The sequence below is a fragment of the Eschrichtius robustus genome, chromosome 1 (assembly GCF_028021215.1).
Source record: "Eschrichtius robustus isolate mEscRob2 chromosome 1, mEscRob2.pri, whole genome shotgun sequence".
In the NCBI taxonomy this organism is placed as follows: domain Eukaryota; kingdom Metazoa; phylum Chordata; class Mammalia; order Artiodactyla; family Eschrichtiidae; genus Eschrichtius; species Eschrichtius robustus.
In genome coordinates this window covers 126,729,951-126,753,778 of record NC_090824.1, presented here as the reverse complement: position 1 = coordinate 126,753,778, position 23,828 = coordinate 126,729,951, and the positions used below count along the sequence as shown (strand labels likewise).

Genomic DNA, 23,828 nt, shown 5'->3' with positions numbered 1-23,828 from the left:
GGAAACAGTCTTAAAAGATATTTAAAACAAAAAGATTAGAATTAGGGCTTCCCTGGTGGTGCAGTGGTTAAGAATCCGCCTGCCAGTGCAGGGGACAAGGGTTCAAGCCCTGGTCTGGGAAGTTCCCACATGCCGCGGAACAATGAAAGCCCGTGTGCCACAACTACTGAACCTGCGCTCTAGAGCCCAAAAGCCACAACTACTGAGTCCTCGTGCCCCAACTACTGAAGCCCGCGCGCCTACAGCCCGTGCTCCGCAACAAGAGAAGCCACCGCAATGAGAAGCCCATGCACCGCAACGAAGAGTAGCCCCCACTCACCGCAACTAGAGAAAGCACGCATGCAGCAAGGAAGACCCAACGCAGCCAAAAATAAATTGAAAAAAAAAAAAAAAAAGATTAGAATTAATAAAACATTGAATTTTCTAGTTTTTTCTTTTGGAGCCTAACACACACATACACACATGTATATATACACATATATATGTATATATGTAATTAAACATTAATAAAAAAGTGATACAATGAATATAAAAAAACGAGGTAGATTTTTAGCAGGATTCCAAGGTTGTCTCATTTTTAACTTCACTTGACATTATTTTAAGTTTGCAAGTATACACATGTATTTGCCATCCTTGAACACCGTTTACTTTCAGTATGCTGGTTTAATTTTGGAGACATACATTTCTGCCAATGAACTTGGCTACTTTTATTTTATTTTTTAATTTTTTTGTTAGTGTATAGTTGATTTACAATGTTGTGTTAGTTTCAGGTGTACAGCAGAGTGAATCAGTTATACATGTACGTATATCCACTTTTTTTTAGATTCTTTTCCCATATAAGCCATTACAGAGTACTGAGTAGAGTTTCCTGTGCTATACAGTAGGTCCTTATTAGTTATCTGTTTTATATATAGTAGTGTGTATATGTCAATCCCAATCTCCCAGTTTATCCTTCCCCACTCCCCTTACCCCCTGGTCACCATAAGTTTGTTTTCTTTTTCTTTTTTTAAATTTATTTATTTTATTTATTTATTTTTGGCTATGTTGGGTCTTTGTTGCTGTGCATGGGCTTTCTCTAGTTGTGGCAAGTGGGGGCTACTCTTCATTACTCTTCATTGTGGTGCGTGGGCTTCCCAGTGTGGTGGCTTCTCTTGTCGCGGAGCACGGGCTCTAGGCGCACAGGCTTCCGTAGTTGTGGCTCACGGGCTCAGTAGTTGTAGCTCGCAGGCTCAGTAGTTGTGACTCGTGGGCTCTAGAGCGCAGGCTCAGTAGTTGTGGCGCACAGGCTTAGTTGCTCTGTGGCACGTGGGATCTTCCCGGACCAGGGCTTGATCCCGTGTCCCCTGCATTGGCAGGCAGATTCTTAACCACCGTGCCACCAGGGAAGCCCCATAAGTTTGTTTTCTACATCTGTAACTCTATTTCTGTTTTGTAGATAAGTTCATTTCTACCCCCTTTTTTTTTAGATTTCACATATAAGCGATACCATATGGTATTTGCCTTTGACTTACTTCACTCAGTATAACAATCTCTAGGTCCATCCATGTTGCTGCAAATGGCATTATTTCATTCTTTTTTATGGCTGAGTAATATTCCATTGTATATATGTACCACATCTTCTTTATCCATTCCTCTGTTGATGGACATTTAGGTTGCTTCCATGTCCTGGCTATTGTAAATAGTGCTGCAGTAAACGCTGGGGTGCATGTATCTTTTCGAATTATGGTTTTTTCCAGATATATAAACTTGGCTACTTTTATTTTTTTTTATTTTTAAAAAATTTATTTATTTATTTTTAACTTTGGCTGCACTGGGTCTTCGTTGCGACGTGCGGATGCGGGCTTAGTTGCCCCACGGCATATGTGGATCTTAGCTCCCTGACTAGGGATCTAACCTGCGTCCCCTGCATTGGAAGGCGGATTCTTAACCACTGGACCACCAGGGAAGTCCCTGAACTTGGCTACTTTTAAAGTATTAGTCCTTGGGAGTTCCCTGGCAGTCTAGTGGTTGGGACTCTGCGCTTCCACTGTGGGGGGCCGGTGTTTGATCCCTGGTCAGGGAACTAAGATCCCGCAAGACATGGCATGGCCAAATAAAGTAACATAGTATAACATAACATAAAATAGTATTAGTCCTTGGTAGCAGAAACCATGTCTGTTTCCCTTATTTACCATTCCTTTATTTATCCCCTTATTTATCATAAAGAGCTCTTAGGGAAGATGTGGATGTAAATTTTTAAAACTAGCACTTATTAGATTTTTTTATATATTTTTTTTTAAATTTTATATATGTGTCAAATAATATTTTTAGTTTGGGAAGGTCCCTCTTCATCATCAATCATTGATTACAAATATTCTTTGAGGGAGATTTTAACAGATGCTTTAGGTAGGAAAGCAAAAATCAGACAGATTCTGCTCTCAAGTTTTTTGTTTTTTTTTTAATCTATTTCTAGTCAGAAATACTGAAAAAAAGTGAAAAACAAAACCATAGCCAAATGAGTAAAAGAGATAGTAGCTCATATAAGTTTCAAAGAAGAGATCACTGTACACCATAGTGGATCAGGAAACTTTCCTGGCCAACGTTGATTTAGGGCTAAGGTTTTGGGATATCAGTAAAACTTGGATGGATAGAAAGAAAAATGGCCTCGGGTGGGAGGGGGGTTGATGGAACAAAGGCCAGGAGCAGAACACCGCATATTGGGTTTTACATCATTGGTGTGACAAGCCTGACCTGAGGTTTTATTAAAGCAGTATTAGTGAATTAGTGGAAAGGTACTAATGACAGCTGATATTTGAGAACTTTACTCTTTGCCAACCATTGTGCTAAACATTTTACATATTTTTATCTAAATTAATCTTCACAAAGCTGAAGTAGATGATTTATTACTACTTTGAAAGTGAAGAAAATTACTTTTGAGGAAATTAAACTACTTGCCCAAAGTCACACTTCTGATGAGAGTCAAAGCCTAGATTCAAACTGCTTGACTTCAGAGTCTGCTCTTAAGTGCATGCAGAACTGCTATATTACATTTAAGTTGTAGAAGATCTTGAATGCCAAGCCAAGGTGATGAGACTTAATTCTTGCTCTCTAATGTATACAGTAATCATCTAGGGACCCTTTACCAAGAAATTTTTCAGCAGACTTCCTGAAATTAATCTGTTTAAAGTTGCTGGCAAATTTTGGGATCACTCAAAATGTAAACTCAATAATATTGGAGATGCTAGAATTTCAGTGCTAAAAGCAAAAAGCCACCTTTCAGAAGACTGGAATGTGAGACTTTCTTTCTGTATTAGGCAACACTGGACTATGGAATGTATTCTCGAGAAGAAGAACTATTGAGAGAAAGAAAACGCATCGGAACAGTTGGAATTGCTTCTTATGATTATCACCAAGGAAGTGGAACATTTCTGTTTCAAGCTGGTAGTGGAATTTATCACGTAAAAGATGGAGGGCCACAAGGATTTACTGTAAGTTGATGTTACTACTTGATAAATCTGTTTTTGGGTCCTAAAGTTATTTGTGTCCAAATCAGAAAGGTAATTAAACAAACTAAAAAATTCTTTTCACCAATTGTTTACTACTGATTTAGTAGTAAAGAAAACAAGAAATATGGGTATTAATTTCCAATTTTAAGAGTTAATAATTTTTTCAGTGACATTAGTATACATTTTTAAAATGCTAAAAATACTTGCTGTGTAGGAAGAATTAGTAAAGGGCACCAGTGCCATTTTTTGAGTAAGTGCTGAGGTGGATTTTCGAAGATAATGATATCACAGGGCAATCCCTCTTTGGTTCCCCTAAAAGCTTGATTCATCTCAGTAAATGGTTTTAAATGTTTCATTTTATTCTAGGCAATTTTAATGTGATATCAGAACTATTCTTCCGATAGAATTGTGATGATTCTAGCTTTCATTATATTTTTATGAGCAAATTATTTTATACTGGTAAAATTAATTAGAAATATTTAATAAGTGAAATAGTCAAATAAGTGTTTAATAAAAGCATGTAACAAACGATAATTACTCTGTTTAAACAGGTTTGGACAACAGAATTTATGAAGTGCTCTTATTTTGTCTTTATTTCTGCTCCTGTTATGCTTAGCTTATTAATTCATAGAAAAAAAATGAGTCCTTTCTTATAAGTTAAGGCATATGAAAGTACATTTTTCTGGAGAGCAGTTATTATCGTTGATATTGTACTTGGGATTATTATTCCTTTTATAGGAAGGGTGCTGGTAAACAAATATGTATCAGCATGATACTTGCCTTTAAATGTTGTTTACTTTTCTAGCAACAACCCTTACAGCCCAATTTAGTGGAGACTAGTTGTCCCAACATTCGGATGGATCCAAAATTATGCCCAGCTGATCCAGACTGGATTGCTTTTATACATAGCAATGATATATGGATATCCAACATTGTAACGAGAGAAGAAAGGAGGCTTACTTATGTGCACAATGGTAATTCAAGTTCTTCAAATCTACTTTCCTGAAAAGTATTTTTTTAATTTAATTTGCTTTTGCTTACATTTTCCAATTGAAGCATGCTGGGTGATCTTTATATTTTAAACTTAAATCTTTAAAATGAAAAAGGACAAAAGTACAGTGGATAACTGGTATGTACCACCTATATAATGCTCCCTGGTTTTAAGGGTCATTTTCAGACAGCACAACAGTAGCACCTCTGACTTGATTGTTCTTTAAGCCTAATAAGACTACCAGAATTTCCCCCAAAACTGTTCTTTTTTAAAAATTTTTTTAATTTGTATTTTTGGTTGTGTAGAGTCTTAGTTGTGGCACACGGGATCTTCGTTGCAGCATGCGGGATCTTTCGTTGCAGTGCTCGGGCTCTTCGTTGCGGTGCACAGGCTTCTCTCTAGTTGTGGCGTGCGGGTTCTCTCTCTAGTTGTGGTGAGCAGGCTCCAAAGCGCATGGGGTCTGTAGTTTGCGGCTCACGGGCTCAGTTGCCCTGCGGCATGTGGGATCTTAGTTCCCCGACCACGGATTGAACCTGCGTCTCCTGCATTGAAAGGCAGATTCTTTACCACTGGACCACCAGGGAAGTCCCAAAACTGTTCTGATTAAAATAAAATTTAATTTAAAAAATTAATCTTGTTTTTAGGAAAACAAACAGAAAAATCTAGTACACACTATAAGAACTACCTAAAAATTTGTCTCCCCTTTTTGCAGAGCCTGCTTAGTTATTTTGTCATAATAGGAAAAATAAAACTTTCTGTATTGTGGAAGTATTTAATTTTTATTGAAGTGACTATAATAATGCTAAGCAGTACTGAAAGCACAGAAAAGACGTGTATGTTTTTCTCCAAAGCTTTTATACAAATGAAAGATGGGAAATAGTGTACTGCTTCTATGTTTTTTTTTGAACATGTGAAATATACCATTTTAAAAAAATTTTAATTAATTAATTTTTGGGGGGCTGCATTGGATCTTTGTTGCTGCACGCGGGCTTTCTCTAGTTGTAGTGCGTGGGCTTTCTCTAGTTGTAGTGAGCGGGGGCTACTCTTCATTGCGGTGCACAAGCTTCTCGTTGCAGAGCACAGGCTCTAGGCGTGCAGGTTTCAGTAGTCGTGGCTCACGGGCTCTAGAGCGCGGGCTCAGTAGTTCTGGCGCGTGGGCTTAGTTGCTCCGCAGCATGTGGGATCTTCCTGGACCAGGGATCGAACCTGTGTCCCCTGCATTGGCAGGTGGATTCTTAACCACTGCGCCACCAGGGAAGCCCTAAGTGTGTGTTTAGATAGAAAGGTAGGTAGAGAGTAAGCAATATTACTCTTACTCCTCTTAGTCACAGTAGGTTTCCAAATGAAAGTCCCCTTTGGGGTGGGTGTAGTCAGTTGGCATGTGCATTTGTTTATTCTCTGCCTCCTATAATAGAGGAATTTAAAGGTAACTTAATACCAACCTCTACTCTCAAAGGACATATCTTATTGGGAGAACAAGATGATACCATTTATTCATCTAATTAATCTTAGTAATTGAGGTCTGTAGTAAGTGATAGGGAGATATAAATGAGCGATACATAGTCTCACATCTAAAGGAGAACAAAATATAAAGCAGTATGGAAGGTATAACTTTGGAGTAGTTGAAAGATCCAAGAAAACTGAGTGCTGGTTTTGGCTATATCATTAATTCCAAAATTCAGAAACTCTGAAAACTGAGGTTAGTTTTCATTAGGTTGGTGCTAAAACTCATTTGGTGGCAAAACCTGACCTGAACTGACCTGAGGATATTTATAATCTTAATCCTACTTAGTGTGCCTATTCCTAAATTTGCTGCAGGAATATTAGTATATTTGATTACAGGGTATTTGATTACCTTGCTGGAGATGTGACATAATTATGCGTAGATGTATGAATATGAAAAAATCCCCCAAATTCTGAGTTCTAAACACTTCTGGACTCAAAATTTTTGGATAAGGGGTTATTGGTTCATATTGCACATTTGTTTCAGACAACATACAGAAAATACAGATAAGAGAACATAATACAGTGAAACTTGCCTATAAAATTAAAATCACTGCGAAATATTACTACACACCCGTTAGAACACCAAATGTTGGAGAGGAATTTTCATACATTGCTAGTAAGAGTATAGAATAATACAGATACTTTGGAAAATTGTGTGGCAGTTTCTTACAAATTTAAAGATAAATTTTTTACAGTACCCAGCCATTCCAGTCCTAGGTCTTTATTCAAGAGAAAGGAAAACACATGTCCACATAGATTCTTATACAAGAATAATCATAGCATCTTTATTCATAATAGCAACTAGAAGCTGCTCAGATGTACATTAACAGATGAATGGATAAAAGAACTGTGGTATACAATGAAATATCACTCAGCAACAAACATAAAGTGTATACTGTATGATTTCACTTACGTGAAATTCTGGAATATTCAAAACTAACCTATGGTGATAGAAATCAGATCAGTGGTTGCTTCTGAGGCAGGAATGGACATTGACTGCGAAGGGGCATGAGAAAACATTCTGGGGTGTTGGAAATATTCTATGTCTTGTTAGGGTGTGGTTATACAAGTATATGCATTTTTCAAAGTAAACAGTACACTTAAGATTTTGTAAATTATAAAGCAATTCTTTTTCAAAAGGTTGTTCATAGTCTCACTATTTGGAGAGGACCACATTTTGATTTATATCCTGACACTTTAAAAAATATGTATTTGTATAACACTTTTATAAATGGAATCAGTATACATGTCATTTAGTAATATGCTTTTTTAAATTCAAGTATATTGTAAACATTTTCCCATGTCATGAAATCTTACGTAATTATGGCTTTGTGGTTTTTTAGATTGATTGACTGATTGATTTTGGCTGCGCCGGGTCTTAGTTGAGACATGTGGACTCTTAGTTGCAGCGTGCGGGCTTCTTAGTTGCGGCATGCATGTGGGATCTAGTTCCCTGACCAGGGATCGAACCCAGGCCCCCTGCATTGGGAGTGCGGAGCCCTACCCACTGGACCACCAGGGAAGTCCCTAGATTTTGTTTTTAAAGCAAGAGTTCCCTTCAGACTACTTGCTGGAAACCTAAGTGTAAAACAGATAAAAGCTCATCTGCTTTGGTTAAATAAGAGGAAGGGGAGGGAGGAGAAATGGTGAATTACATGATCTGTGAGACCCCATTCTCAGTCTAAAGATGTGCTTCTCTGTGTAGGAGAGTAAAAAGTCACCATGACCCTTTACATGTATTCTTTTTCCCATGGTCCTAGCTAAATGGGAAAATAATAACTAACATTTATGGAACACATACTATGGCTCAGGCTTTGTTCTAAGTACTTTATGTAAAATAACTCATTTAATCCTCATAACAACCATATAAGGTAGGTTCTTATTCCCATTTATAAATGGGTACTGCAGTGGAACGTGATCAGATGCTTTGCCCAGGGTCAGTCATTTAGTAAATGATGGAACCCAGATTTGAATTCAGTCCATTTGGCTCCACAGTTCACCACTATACTATAGCTGCCTTTCAGAATAAATGGAATCATTCTGCTTTGTACCTATGAAAAGATAGAGAACTTCTGTGATAATTTTGCCTTTATGTTTGTCTAGAGCTAGCCAACATGGAAGAGGATCCCAGATCAGCTGGAGTCGCTACCTTTGTTCTTCAAGAAGAATTTGATAGATATTCTGGTTATTGGTGGTGTCCAGAAGCTGAAACAAGTAAGAGGCTTCAAAATAATATATTATAGGTCAATTAAAGTATTATGAGATTCAACTACCAATTAGTTAACTGCACAGATTCTTAATTCTGAATAATAGATTCTGAAGTGATGAAGATTGGATCCCACCAGTAGTTATTTAGAATATTCAGGCTATATCTCACCATAATGAGTTCTCATAAAAAACAGGTGTATTGTGGTTCAGTACCCCAAGTCCTTCAACTCTCCTTGCCAGTTTTTCATCTAGAAGCTGGTTGGTGGCAACATTGCTGGCAAAATAAAAAATACCACCCCTTAATGGGAGTTGCTATAAAAAACATAGGATTGACTAGAGTCTGCATGAACAGATGGCCAAATTAGTGTATGAATGGATCAGAAAAAAAGAGCACAAATTCCTTCTTTTTCTTGGTGTATTCACAAGGATTTTACTAGCTGAGAAACAGCTCTCTAAAGCAGTAGCTTTCAAACTTTTTGACTGTGATCTGGTTAGAAATTTGTTTTACATTCTAGCCTAATACATTGTACATATACTCTATACATAAAAGGCAGCATGTTTTATGTATAAACTGCTTTTCACTATGGGAGATATAATACTAGAGGGAATGGTCAATTATGATTACTTTCTGGCATAATTCTCCTAAATTTTCAATATTTAATTTCCTTTTAAGCTCCCAGTGGCAGTAAAATTCTTAGAATTCTGTATGAAGAAAATGATGAATCCGAAGTGGAAATTATTCATGTTACGTCCCCTATGTTGGAAACAAGGAGGGCAGATTCATTCCGTTATCCTAAAACAGGTACTGTATTCCATTGGCATTTATATTCACTCATTCCTACTTTTCAAACAAGATTCTTTCTGCATTCATCCAAAGGTATGGTCAACGTGGATATTTTACAGATTTAGTAAGGATGGGTTGTTTAAGTGTCTCTGAAGTAGATTTTTAAATTACAGGCTGATCCTTTTTAATTATTTCAAAGGTGAGGAAGTGCACAAAACTGATTATTTCAAGAAATGAATAAAGAAGTACCTTTGCTTGGAAATAAAGATTTTTAAGGGATTATGTTCTTAATAAATTAGTAATTTTTTCCCATATTGCTATTTACAGCATTTCAATTGTGAAATGATACGAATTCCCCTTCATTACGTACTCTTGATGTTTTTCAGCTTCTTTTTTTTATAGCCATATTAAAAATTATGAATTGAAAAGGAGTTTTGAGATTCTTATGCAATAAAGTCCTGTCTATATGCAACATTCCTCATTTGACTAAAGTATAAAAAGGATTGATCTGGCAAAATTCGTTTGAATAATTTTGGATATGCATTACTGTTCATTTATGTCTCTTTCTAAAGGCACAGCAAATCCAAAAGTCACTTTTAAGATGTCGGAAATACTGATTGATGCTGAAGGAAGGGTAAGTATAAAATGTTAACTTTTTGTATCATTTGACTAGTCTGTCAATAGAGATTTTAGATATGCTTTTTTATTTTTTGGACTTGTTGAACTTGCTGAGACATCTACAGATCATGATTTCAGGTTGACCTAATTTTCTACTTTGAAAACTTTCTGCTGGTTCCCAAGATAGGAATATGGGGAGATGCATATTTACCACTCCTTTCCAGTATTTTTCCTCTTTGCCTGTGTTAATTCTCCAGATCAGTATTTCTTAAATAGTGGTTACTGACTGGTGAGTTACCTTCTGTGTTGACAGTAGATTAAATATCCCTCATTTCTTTTATACTGCTACTTTCCATTTGGACAGATGCTTATAAGCTAAATGCACACAAAATTAATTAAAAAACAGTCGTCTTTGCTAGACTTTTTTAACAACTTTATTGAGGTATAATTTTATATATATATATTTATATATATGTGTGTGTGTGTGTGTGTATATATATATATATATATATATATATATATACACACACACATATATATATACACAGTTTAAATATTTATTTATTTATTTGGCTGCACCAGTTCTTTTTAGTTGCGGCACGTGGGGTCTTCGTTGCCGCGTGCGGGATCTTTTTTAGTTGTGGCATGTGGGATCTAGTTCCCTGACCACGGATTGAACCTGGGCCCCCTGCACTATGAGTGCAGAGTCTTAACCACTGGACCTCCAGGGAAGTCCCTGAAATATAATTCACATACAATACAATTCACTCATTTAAAGTTTAAAATGGCCTTTAGTATATTCACAGAATTGTGCAGCCATCACCACAGTCAATTTTAGAACATTTTCATTACCCCTGAAAGAAACTCACATCCCTTAATCATCATCCCCAGACCTTTCCATGTCCCCCAACCCTGGGCAACCACTAATCTACTTTGTATCTATGGATTTGCCTATTCTGGACATTTCTTATAAATGAAATCATACAGTATCTAGTCTGAGTTCTTTCACTTAGCATCATGTTTTCAAGCACTAATCACGTTGGCACCATGTAACAGCATTTCACTACTTTTTATCGCCCAAAAATATTCCATTGTATGGATATACCACATTTTATTTATCCTAGCCATCCTAGTGGATTTGAAGTTGCACCTTACTGTGGTTTTGATTTACATTTTTCTGATGGCTAATGATGTTGAGCATCTTTTCATGTGCTTATTGGCCATTTGTATATCTTCTTTGGAGAACTGTCTATTCAGATCCTTTGTCCATTTTTTAAAAAGTATATTTAAAATTGTGTTAGCTAGACTATTAAGGGAAAAAAGTTTGCTCTCAGGACCATTTCACTAATATATTACAAAAATAGTATTTTAAGCTAAAATATAAGGAACTAGGGACTATTATTTTTCTTAGATACTAGAGTCTATAAAGTGATTAAAATCTGATTTTACCAGTTATTATCAAGAGTTCTGTTAGTATAAACTCACGGGAAAAGACTTTTAGACTATGCTAATTCTTGTAGTTAGAACTTGTTAGATGTAAGAGCACCAGTAGAGGTAACCCATGACTTACTGCTGGTTTTGTTAATCCTGTGTACCTAAGACTGAAAAAGTTATGCTGTTAAAGATAGTGATTTAAGTAGACCAATAAGCTAGTTACTTATCTCAGTCTTCTATAACTAGATTCCTTTTTTCTTTTTTAATAGCTTATAGATGTCATAGATAAGGAACTAATTCAGCCTTTTGAGATTCTGTTTGAAGGAGTTGAATATATTGCCAGAGCTGGATGGACTCCAGAGGGAAAATAGTGCGTATGTTAAATTGCCACTTCTTTACAAATAATTTAGGACCCAGAACTGTCTGCTGTTAGATTTTTCCTTTCCTTTGGAGCTGCCTTCACATGTAAATTTGAAGTGTAGATAGTTCTGCACAAAGAATTTTTCCTGAACTAAGTGGACTTGTAATCCTATAAGCATAGGTGCATTGCATTTTAATTCTGTCTCTTAGCCAGTCACAGTTTCACAGTGTTATTTGTGGTTAAATTGTATGACTTTTAGGCTCACATATAAGTATGTATATTTTTAATAAATAATTAAGCAGAAATATTTGTAGAGCCTTATGTGAAGATGATTACATGTAGTTCCTGTGTCTAATGTGGACAACAGGAGTTTCACGAGACATTTATCGACATTAAAGGGAGAAAACAATTTCAAAGGCCATCTGTGATTTTGGAAATTTAAAGAAAACTACTTTTAAAAACTCAAGCTTAACTTTTAAAAATAAGTGTAGAATAAGCTAATACTTTTAATTAGCCATTTGTAAGTGATAATTTAACATATACTAAAGCAATACTTTCATTGTGATTATAGAAATAACTGATGGGTGCTAGGGGAAAGATTAGTGGAATATTCATTTTCTGAAGAGTGTGCTTTATTTTGTGCTTTTCTTTTGTTTATTTAAATAGTGCGTGGGCTATCCTACTAGATCGCTCCCAAACTCGCCTACAGATAGTGTTGATCTCACCTGAATTATTTATCCCAGTAGAAGATGATGCCATGGAAAGACAGAGACTCATCGAGTCAGTGCCTGACTCTGTGACGCCACTGATTATCTATGAAGAAACAACAGACGTCTGGATAAATGTATGCATGTTTTCTTGTACTTGGTTTGAATATTTTCTCAGAATGCTAAAGCAAATGAAGCTCGATAGCAAACTATCAAAATGAATTTTTTGAGTTCAAAGTAACCTTGAATGTTATTTGCTTAGTTTGAACATTTTCAGATTGGAATGTTGGTTCCAGAATGGGTAATGGTTTGTACATAAAAGGTACAAACTGAAATGACATCTCCCTGACTGCAGAATTGCCCTTGTTTTCTGGACACATCAGATATTGAAAACACAGCCTCATTAGTGCCTCTGAGAGGACCACAAGAATCCTGTCTAGAAAAGACTTTCTCTTTTAAGTTGGCAAACTATACCAAAATATAACAGTTTGGGATTGAATTTTTCATTTTCCAGTTTAGTGGAAAAAACTTAAACAAGATACAAAATAAATAAAGCTAGCTCGCTCCCTGGCTGAATATAGGCTTCATATGATTCACCTAAAACAGATGAACATCTGTTTTCCCTTGAACTGTTAGAATATTTCTCTCTGGAAAAGAAAAGTAAAAGACATTTTTCCTCATCACTTCTGTAATAAGATTTATATCATTAAACAAACTTCGTGCCATGTTTCAAAGAATTTCAGAGATGGTGAGTAAGAAACAGCTTTTGGTCATATTTTTCTTTTTTCTCCATTTGGAAACATTTATTTCTCAATAGATGAAGTCTTTGACTAAAGTAAGAGAAACGTGAAAGGCCCAGGCAAAATCTCTAATTGTACATATACCATACACCCTAGCCTGACAGTTATTTATATTTCAGAGTATGTTTATCAAGTAATTCTTCTTTCTCTGGCTTAATTGAATTGTTTATGTAGTATTTTCATTAATGTGTATAGTAAATTAAGCTATTCATTTTACAGATCCATGACATCTTTCATGTTTTTCCCCAAAGTCATGAAGATGAAATTGAATTTATTTTTGCCTCTGAATGCAAAACAGGTTTTCGACATTTATATAAAATCACATCCATTTTAAAGGAGAGCAAATACAAACGATCTAGTGGTGGGCTGCCTGCCCCAAGTAAGAAATCCTTTTTTATTTAAAAAGGGGAAAACGTTGGGGGCAGAAGGTGGGAGGGGCAGGGTAATGTAATGTCTTTTTTGTGTACTTTATAAGCATAGGACAAAGTTCTTGATGGATACATAATAAACTATTAATAGTGGGTAATCTCTGGGTATTGGGATTATTTATTTTTACTTTCTGTTTTTGCCTTAACTATACATTTTGTTTAAAGTGAGCTCATATAATTTTTAGATTAAAAAAGCTAGTTTTAAAACATTACAAAGTTATTAGATATTTGTGCATACTAGATTTTTTTTATAGTGTCTGCATCTACACTGAAGTTGATTTATAGGTATAGCTCTTCAGATTGATGTAATTATGTTTCCCAAAGTGAAATTAAATATTATGTCAACTGAAGTTAGTTTCTTTTTAAAAAGTGATGGGTTTCCTTCTGGGAAATGTAATACAGAATGTGTAAGCCTAGGAAAAATGAAATGGTACATTGAATACTCCTGTGTTTTTAAAAAATTGAGTTATGGTTTTCTACTTTAATAATATAGAGTTTGTTTTGGAATAGTAGGCATTTAATGATATTATGTTATATGCTTTACTGCCATTTGTAACTTAACAGACTCAACATAGCCATTTTTAAAAAACTGTAGTAAAATATACAAACCAAAATTTATCATTTTAACTGTTTTAAGTGTGCGGTTTCATGGCATTAAGTGTATTCATATTGTTCTGCAACCATCACCACCATCCATCTCCAGAACATTTTTCATCTTCCAAAACTGAAACTATCCAATAAGGAATACCCAATTTAGTGGAAAATAAGTAACTTCTCATTCCTTCCTCCCCTCAGCCCCTGGCAGCCACTTTCTGTCTCTATGAATTTGACTACTCTAGATACCTCATATAAGTGGAATCATACAGGTCTGTCCTTTTATGACTGGCTTATTTCATTTAGCATAGTGTCTTCAAGCTTCAGCCAGGTTGTAGCATGTGTCAAAATGTCCTTCCTTTTTAAGGTTGAATAATATTCCATTGTATATAGAAACACATTTTGTTTATCCATTCACCTATCCATGAACAGATGGGTTGCTTCTACCTTTTGACTGTTGTGAATCATGCTGTAATGAGCATGGATGGACAGACATCTGTTTCAGACCCTGCTTTCAATTCTTTTGGGTATATACCCAGAAGTGAAATTGCTGGATATGGTAACTCTTTTTGTGATTTTTTTGAGGAACCACCATACTCTTTTCCATAGCAGCTGCACCTTAGTACATTCCCATTAGAAGTGCACAAAAGTTCCAATTTCTCCACATCCTTGCTAACACTTGTTATTTTCTGGGTGTAGTTTTTTTTGTTTGTTTTGGTTTTGTTTTTGTTTTGTGGGGTTTTTTTGGTAAGAGCCATCCTAGTGGGTGTGAAATGGTATGTCATTGTGCTTTTGATTTGCATTTTCCTAATGATTAGTAACATTATCATGTTGCTTGGCCATTTGTATATCTTCTTTAGAGAAATGTCTATTTGAATCCTTTGCCAACTTTTTAGTTGGGTTGTTTTTTCAACATGGCCTTTTTTTATATATATATATATAAATTTATTTATTTTTGGCTGCATTGGGTCTTCATTGCTGCACGCAGGCTTTCTCTAGTTGCGGTGAGCGAAGGCTACTCTTTGTTGCAGTGCACGGGCTTCTTACTGCAGTGGCTTGTCTTGTTGCAGAGCACGGGCTCTAGGCATGCGGGCTAAAGTAGTTGGGGCATACGGGCTCAGTAGTTGTGGCTCATGGGCTCTAGAGCGCAGGCTCAGTAGTTGTGGCGCACAGGCTTAGTTGTTCCGCGGCACGTGGGATCTTCCCGGACCAGGGCTCGAACCCGTGTCCCCTGCATTGGCAGGTGGATTCTTAACCACTGCACCACCAGGGAAGCCCTCAACATGGCCTTTTAAATATCATTCTTACTTGGGAAACAGTGAGCTACATCTTAGGACAGCAAAGTAAATACTGCCTATGACTTTGCTCCTTCTCTTAGCCTAATTTTTTTTTAATCAGACAGGAGCTTATATATCCAAGATGGAGATTTCTTCCCCAAGACCCTTAGTTTAATTTGGCCCTTAGCATGAAATTGCCCTTACCAGTTCCTCTGTTGTTCAGAAATTAAATCTACTTATGGAATTCTGGAAAGTTTAGTGATGAAGACTGGTCAAAGAGCTATGAATAGTAGTTAATTAACTAAAACAACATTCTTGGGACAGTGATAAAAAGATGATAACTTAAAATTTTATACTCCTGTTGAAGAATAAGAAGAGCTGTCACCTTAGCTAACGTTCTTCTCAGAACACCTAGCCTCTGTTCCCTCTCAGTGTCTGTTTCTGGGCCCCTCAGTTTGTCTACCTCTTCTTTCCATTTCCCTCCTTTATACTTAGTCTTTCTTGCTCCAGATCTTCCTCCTTTTCTTGATGTCCATTTTATTTTATTCTTCCCTCCTTTCTTCCATAAGTGTCTATAATGTGTAACAATTAGTATTTTTAAAAAATATTTATTTATTTATTTGGTTGCGCTGGGTCTTAATTGCGGCAGGTGGGCTCCTTAGTTGTGGCATGCATGTGGGATCTAGTTCCCTGAGCAGGGATCAAACACGGACCCCCTACGTTGGGAGTACGGAGTCTGAACCACTGCACCACCAAAGAAGTCCCAATTAGTACTTATTATATGTTAAATAATATTTATTTTCTGGTGATAAAATTTAAAATACTAAGTTGAATTTTTGTATCTAAGAAAAAGAAAAGGAGTCTATTTTTTTTTAACTTGAGTAGGACCCTACTCAAGATCCTGTATCATCTCACCATCTCAGCTTGTCCTCAGCTGTCACTCCCCAGAGCCAGAGCTGGTAGCAGCTAGGCATAGAGCAGTGGTTCCATTTTTTTAACTTTCTCCTTAGGCCACTGAGAGAGCCTCATCTACCAAGACAGAATCTTATAAAGATAAATGAGACGTGTTGGTATTGACTGTGGTAATACCCAATTTGTTTTTGGCAAATGAAAAACAATTGTAATAAAATTTTCCTTTTCTGGCTTTTTAAGTAGTTTGTTGCATTTCTGGAAGAAATGCCTTATTGACCCATTAGATTTTTTTATCTTTCTAACCAAAGGTCTAGGAATGCAAGTGCTTTTGAGTTCTTTTCTGTCTTTGCCATAAGAATCTATTTTGCTGTTTTCACTTTATTTACATGGATTATTCCATTATTATTATGAAGACTCATAACTTGGAATTTTTTTTAACTTTAGACTTTATTATAAGGTGAAATTCACATAACATTAACCATTTTAAAGTGAACATTTAAAATGAACTGTGGCATTTAGTACATTTACAGAGTTATGCAACTACCTACCACCTCTATCTAGTTGCAAAACATTTTCATTACTCCAGACATAACTTTGAATTTTTCAGTGTTACCTTTTTGGAAAAAAGAGTTTAGAATACTATTTTGCATTGTTTCATTTGCTTGTAGTCTGGTATAGAGTGCTGAATTATGATTATGTTTATCTTCAGGTGATTTCAAGTGCCCTGTCAAAGAGGAAATAGCAATTACCAGCGGTGAATGGGAAGTTCTTGGCCGGCATGGATCTAATGTATGTTCTTTTATTCTACTGATATATTTAGTCAACATCGGCTGTGTGTATGCAGTACTAAAAATCAATAGTGCAGCTTCATATGACCCTAGTATTTTGAAAATATTTTTAGGGCCTAAAAGAACCCAGTTTGTTGGAAAAGAAGAGTCTTAGTTTAAATTATAAATCTCACCCATTTTATAACCCTGGTATTAGATGTGACTAAAGGTCACCATTTTCAAATACAGTGTTAATACTTAATAAGGAAAGGGCTGGTCCATACTTTTCGAGTCTAGCAAAAGTGAGTTATGAAAAAAAATAAAGTGAGTTATGATATAGTTTGAAAATTATTTCTAAATCTCTTATAGACTCCTTGTGTCATTTCTACATTAGAAAATGCATTTACTACTTCTGAAGTAGTGATGCTGTTTCATTCACCTGTTTATCTTATCTCACAAATTTGAAGTTTCATCTACCACCTGCAGAATTTGATGAACATTTGTACAGAGCGTAGATTGATAAAGAAGAGGAGGGAAATCCACCCTCTGTTTCACTCTTGGCATACATATGGCTTTCTGTAGTAATTCAATGAATTCTAATTTTATTTCTTTTGCCTTTTATAGTACCTTGTGTTTGTTTCAACTTTCAGTTAGGTGGTCAGTTTCATGAGATATCTAAGAAAGCCATCCTTTATGTGTGATACGTACAGTTAAGATGATGTATGCTACCAGGATTTAGTGAAGGCCTGTGATTTCCTCAAATTGATTCGGAGATTTATTGAAGGATTATATATACTGGCTACTGTAGAAGTCACTCGTAGTCCCCAAGGTGATTAAGGAGAAAGAATGAAGATCCAGGTCCCAGGTTTGTTTTTGTTGGTAAAAACTTTAGAATATAATAGGCGACCTTTAAAGTCTCGTTTCCACTGAGAGTGTCACATGACCTTTTGGTTATATATTCAATATATTTTTTTCTCTTTGGGGACCTTGGATGTTATTGTCACCTGAGAAAAATCTTACAGTGTAATTCTAAGTTCTGATAATAAAAATTTACACTAATGTAAACTTCATGCTGTGTAATGGTTGGACAATACTGAGGGAATCCCCAAAATTGTGTTTATGCAGATCTGAACCTTATTTGGGCAACCTAAGTGTCTTTCTACTGCTTGCCATAATGTACATCAATTTTCTTCTTTATGTCATACTTATTTATGTGATGTGCTTGTGTCTCTCTTTCTTACTCTTCTATTTTCTCTCTATTCTTGCTTTACTTTTTTTAAGTTACCTTTCCCTTCTTTACTTTTGCCAGTGACCTGTTCACACCCAAAGATTTCTAATGACCATAACTGAGTAAATCTTTGAGGCTTTTAAACCCATGTGCCCCTTAGGGTTCTCAAAGTGTGTTCTCTGGACCACAGAGGATCGGCATCACCTGGGAACTTTTTAGAACTACAAATTCTTGGCCCCCCTCGCCCCCCAGACCTCCTGAATCAAAAAGCCTGGGGGTAGGACCCAGCAATCTGTTTCACAAGCCCCTCAGGTGATTCTGATATTCATGTGATGCTGAAACCCTCAGGTGTTTCATGTAAAGTTGCTACATGAAACAAAGAAAAGGGGAGTGAGGAGTTAACCAGTTATTTATGCAGTTTTGAGAGACCTGACTTCCAACTGCTAGGTCAAGAGCAGAACCAGTCCTGACGTTTTGCACAGATTAACACATACCTGTGAAGCTTCATGAATGTTTGTTCTGCCACTTCTTATCCTTTGTATTCTTTCTGTCTGTGTCATATAGGTCTACTTAATGTCAAGTGTGTTTATTTCTCTATCCATGCATGCTAAGAAAATGTTTATAATGACTAAGAAGAAGCTTCTTGGAGAAAACGTGGCATTTAAAAATACTTGCTTTTAGAAATGTACTTGTGTTTTCTTTGCTGTATAAAACAGTTTGAATTTTTTTTTAATAAATTTATTTACTTTATTTATTTATTTTTGGCTGTGTTGGGTCTTCGTTGCTGCACGCGGGCTTTCTCTAGTTGCGGTGAGCTGGGGCTACTCTTTGTTGGGGTGCACGGGCTTCTCACTGGGGTGGCTTCTCTTGTTGCGGAGCATGGGCTCTAGGCGCGCGGGCTCTAGAACGCAGGCTCAGTAGTTGTGGCGCACAGGCTTAGTTGCTCCACAGCATATGGGATCTTCCTGGACCAGGGATCGAACCCGTGTCCCCTGCATTGGCAGGCGGATTCTTTTTTTTTTTGACTGTTTATTTTTATTTTTATTTTTTTAACATCTTTATTGGAGTATAATTGCTTTACAATGGTGTGTTAGTTTCTGCTTTATAACAAAGTGAATCAGCTATACACATACCTATATCCCCATATCTCCTCCCTCTTGCGTCTCCCTTCCACCCTCCCTATCCCACCCCTCTAGGTGGTCACAAAGCACCAAGCTGATCTCCCTGCACTATGCGGCTGCTTCCCACTAGCTGTCTGTTTTACATTTGGCAGTGTATTCATGTCCATGCCACTCTCTCACTTCATCCCAGCTTACCCTTCCCCCTCCCTGTGTCCTCAAGTCTATTCTCTATGCCTGCGTCTCTATTCCTGTCCTGGCAGGTGGATTCTTAACCACTACGCCACCATGGAAGCCCAAACAGTTTGAATTTTATTAAACATCATTTGAGTAGGCTGCTAGAAGATTTTGAAAAGGAACAATAAAAGCCATTTATTTAGAATCTTACTGTAATTTAGGAAGACTATTAAGTGAATTCAGCTATGAGTATACTTGCAGTTCTTTTGAGTTCTGAATGAAGACTTAAAAGATCCTTCATAGTTATTTATAAACTATACCAGTATTGAAACTGATTGAGTGATTGAGTTCAGTTATTCCCCAGCCCAATAGATAAAAAATTTTTGCAAATTTGTACAAAAGACTAAAAAAGCACTGCCTAAGATAATGCTGCACTGAGAAATAGGATGCTAAAATTAAACTCTTTTAAGTGTGCGTGAATGGTTGACCTGAGCTGTAATATAGGTATTTTTTTCTCTGTAAAGGATTGTCATTTTAATGAAATAATTTTTGTATTTTAAGAAAAGTACACATTCTAACCATATAGGAAACTACCAATAGCATGCAACTTGGACATCGTTTTACCTTCTGGACAGGATCTATTCTTAGCTATAAGACATGAGCAAAACCAACTCAAGCTTATTAACATTGGTGACAAATTTTTAAAAAGAGGCACAAGGCAAAGGGTGACTCAAATGATTCTGAATAAAATTGGATATTGTTTGTTAAATCACTGGTCTTGCCAAGGTCATACTAGCACTGATTTTTTTGTTGTTATTTTGACAGATCCAGGTTGATGAAGTCAGAAAGCTGGTATATTTTGAAGGCACCAAAGACTCTCCTTTAGAACATCACCTGTACGTGGTCAGTTATGTAAATCCTGGAGAGGTGACAAGGCTGACCGACCGTGGCTATTCCCACTCTTGCTGCATCAGCCGGGTATTAAGTCCCTGTTTGAAAAGGGTTTCCTGTCATATTAAAAACCCTCTACTCATGTAATACTCCTTTTCAGTAATGTGAAGATTGGTGAAGTTGGCCTGCAAAAACCTTAGCCTTAACTTTAGAATTGTTTATGTGTATAAATGGTCAGACTCTTACCATACTCCAGCTGTAGCATCAGTGCAGATGTAGCAACAGATAACCTTTTTTACTTTTCCCTGGGGAAAAGTAATTGTTTTTCCTTTCTCTAGCATTGTGACTTCTTTATAAGTAAGTATAGTAACCAGAAGAATCCACACTGTGTGTCCCTTTACAAGCTCTCAAGTCCTGAAGATGACCCAACCTGCAAAACAAAGGAATTTTGGGCCACCATTTTGGATTCAGCAGGTACTCATTTCCCTGAGCCTGATCTTAAGTAGGATTAGTACATTAGGGCACTAAACCTGTGTCATATGTCCACATTTCCTGAACAGAGTATTCCCGTCTCTTATCACCACCTGTCCCTGAGCTGCTGGGTTCCTGATTGATCCCACCCCTCCTAGTCTATCAATTATCAAATAAGACTGGTTACCTCCTACTCCAGGCAGGAGCAAGTCTGGAAGGCCTTTTTGAAAATAAAATTAAAATAGTCAGGATACCAGCTAGGAAGTGATTTATTCACATGTTTGGATGAGTTCCCAGATAAACAACTGAATTTGAAGGTAATATATACTGAACTAGTAAGACTCTTGAGCAGGGAAGCCGCAGTTTTAAGGAATACCCAGCTGGTCACTTTCTTAAACTTCTACAGCACTTGTAATGGCCATCTTAATAAAAGAACACTCACTCTGTATGGGAGTGAAGAGCACTGTGAATTACCTATTTTTAAAATGCTTGATTTCTTAAACATGAAGAATGGACTAATTTTTTATATCTTTTAATTCATTTTATCCCCAAATCCTTTTTTTCCTGTTAGGTATTTTCACTCTTAAATATCTCCTAAGGGATTAAGAAATTAGTGCAAAACCACAAGGTATAAGTATGTTCTGATGTCCACAATCAGAATTTGTGATATGGTGATGATCTCTGCTTAGACTGTAACATCATCCAGTATGCACAGATTTAGTATAGGTCTATATCACTTTGGAAAACCAATTGATTAAGTTAATTTGTGGTTTCAGTTTCCCATCAGGTATATGGCTTAACCATCAATAAGTTACACAAACCGAGCACAAAGTATTTGTGTTCTGCGTGTGAATACCTCCTGGGCTCCAAGGATTGTTCATAATACTTTGTGTCTGCTTCTTAAATAGATAATTTGATATGTTCACTAGATTTACTTTTTTAAAGATAACTTCGTGCTTGATTTCTTGCTTATCATCTGAAGGGGGGGATGGTTAGTTATTTGTGTATAGAGTGGTGGGTTTATGGTATCTTTTCCTTGCTCTCAGATTGCTGAGCTCCCATAAGAACTCCTTTTACAGACTGTGTTACCTCCTCTCAGGTCCTCTTCCTGACTATACCCCTCCAGAAATTTTTTCTTTTGAAAGCACTACTGGATTTACATTGTATGGGATGCTATACAAACCTCATGATCTACAACCTGGAAAGAAATACCCGACTGTGCTGTTTATATATGGTGGTCCTCAGGTGGGCATATTTATATACATATGTGTGTGTGTGTGTATTTTTTCATTTTCTTTTTCTTTTTTTTAGGTGATTTGTTTTTTAAATGTCTGGTCAATTGTTTAAGATTTGAGCATTGCTGAGCCTCTGCTATTATTGACTCTGGCTTATGCTCTAATTATCCAATTTAGGAGTTCAGGAAGCTGGGTTTTGTTAGATAGCTAACTCGAAAATCAGTGTCAATTTCTTCTTTTTTTTTTTTTTTTTTTGGCCTCACCACGCGGTTTGTGGGATCTTAGTTCCCCGACTAGGGATCAAACCCAGGCCCTCGCTAGTGAAAGCACAGAGTCTTAACCACTGGACCGCCAAGGGAATTCCCTCAATGTCAATTTCTTAATTTACAGTGAGGACTGTAACTGTCATGGGGAATGTAATATGTCAGTAGGTAAATATGTTGTTTTGTGGGTAGAGAACTTGTTTTGGAAATGATATTAAATAATTAAATGTCTTGGTAAATAAAGAGTCTTAACAGATATTTTTGAAAGCCTTGGTAGCCTAATGAATTCCGTCTCTTCATTCTAAGGCCACATCTCTCAAACAAGCTATAATACTTTATTTTTTTTTAATTTTTTTAGAAGGGTTTTTGGCTTTTTATTAATTTATCTTTGGCTGTGTTGGGTCTTCGTTTCTGTGCGAGGGCTTTCTCTAGTTGCGGCAAGCGGGAGCCACTCTTCATTGCGGTGCGCGGGCCTTTCACTGTCGCGGCCTCTCTTCTTGTGGAGCACAGGCTCCAGACACACAGGCTCAGTAGTTGTGGCTCACTGGCCTAGTTGCTCCGCGGCATGTGGGATCTTCCCAGAGCAGGGCTCGAACCCGTGTCCCCTGCATTGGCAGGCAGACTCTCAACCACTGCACCACCAGGGAAACCCAAGCTATAATACTTTAATCAGCTAGTTAAGGCAACTGCTATACTGCTATTCAGCACTGTAAGAAGTTTGCACCTTGATCTTCTTGTTTCCACCTTAAATATTAGCATGTGAATATTAAGCAAATTTTACTGACTGTCAGAGTAAAGTATTTTGGATAGGTGAATTGGTAAATTGGTAATTTTTTTAAATGTTTAATCTTGGTTATATATCTTACACTGAGACCCTGTAGAAATTAGAATATAATTACAATGTTTTTCTAATACAACTCTCTTGGACTCAGTAAATATCCTTTATAATTATACCCAGTTATTCAGATCTGGAAATGTATCTAGATGTAAAGTTATCCAAAAAATAAAAGTAACTACATAAGCCATAACATCTCAGCAATAACCATCATATATCAAGTTAAATCACTTTGCCATTGTTTAGTGTGTTTTACAAACAAAACGTGATTCACATTTGTATAATTGTCATCTACACATAAATTATGAAAGAATTAAATTAGACTTCTCTTAAAAACTTTGAGCCAAATCTTTGTAAACTTAAAAAAAGGTGTAATACAAAGAAATTCAGGGGAGAAATTACAGGACACTCTCAGAAGCTTTACATGTTTTGTTATATTATTTTGATATTATGACTAAGTAAGAAGGGTGTTTCTCCTTCCCAATGAAGAAATGATATATGAGATATGTGGAAAACACACTATAAAAACTAGCTAGCTGGTTATTTAGATTTTTAATACTAAAGGACTCCTTATATTAGTAATTAAGTTTTAAAAGTCTAAGCCATGTGAAAAGGTAGTATCACTAATCATTAGGGAAATGCAAATCAAAACCACAATGAGATACCACCTCACACCCCTTAGGATAGCTATTATCAAAAAAAAAAAAGGAAAATAATAAATGTTGGTGAGGGTGTAGA

The 23,828-nt window shown here is 36.4% G+C and overlaps 1 protein-coding gene across 6 annotated transcripts in view; it reads left to right on the top strand.

The window, feature by feature from the left end:
* Positions 1-23,828, top strand: part of DPP8 (dipeptidyl peptidase 8) — a 59,689-nt gene that overhangs the window by 24,024 nt on the left and 11,837 nt on the right. For 5 of the 6 annotated variants that reach the window (XM_068553816.1, XM_068553824.1, XM_068553806.1 and 2 more), the window contains 12 exons: positions 3,294-3,467; positions 4,291-4,459; positions 8,086-8,196; positions 8,864-8,992; positions 9,547-9,608; positions 11,296-11,396; positions 12,054-12,231; positions 13,114-13,273; positions 16,815-16,894; positions 20,221-20,373; positions 20,625-20,760; positions 21,857-22,002. In XM_068553816.1, coding sequence (XP_068409917.1) covers positions 3,294-3,467; positions 4,291-4,459; positions 8,086-8,196; positions 8,864-8,992; positions 9,547-9,608; positions 11,296-11,396; positions 12,054-12,231; positions 13,114-13,273; positions 16,815-16,894; positions 20,221-20,373; positions 20,625-20,760; positions 21,857-22,002 — 1,599 coding nt within the window. The remainder of the gene's footprint in view (positions 1-3,293; positions 3,468-4,290; positions 4,460-8,085; positions 8,197-8,863; positions 8,993-9,546; positions 9,609-11,295; positions 11,397-12,053; positions 12,232-13,113; positions 13,274-16,814; positions 16,895-20,220; positions 20,374-20,624; positions 20,761-21,856; positions 22,003-23,828) is intronic. The other variant, XM_068553835.1, reaches the window with a different exon arrangement.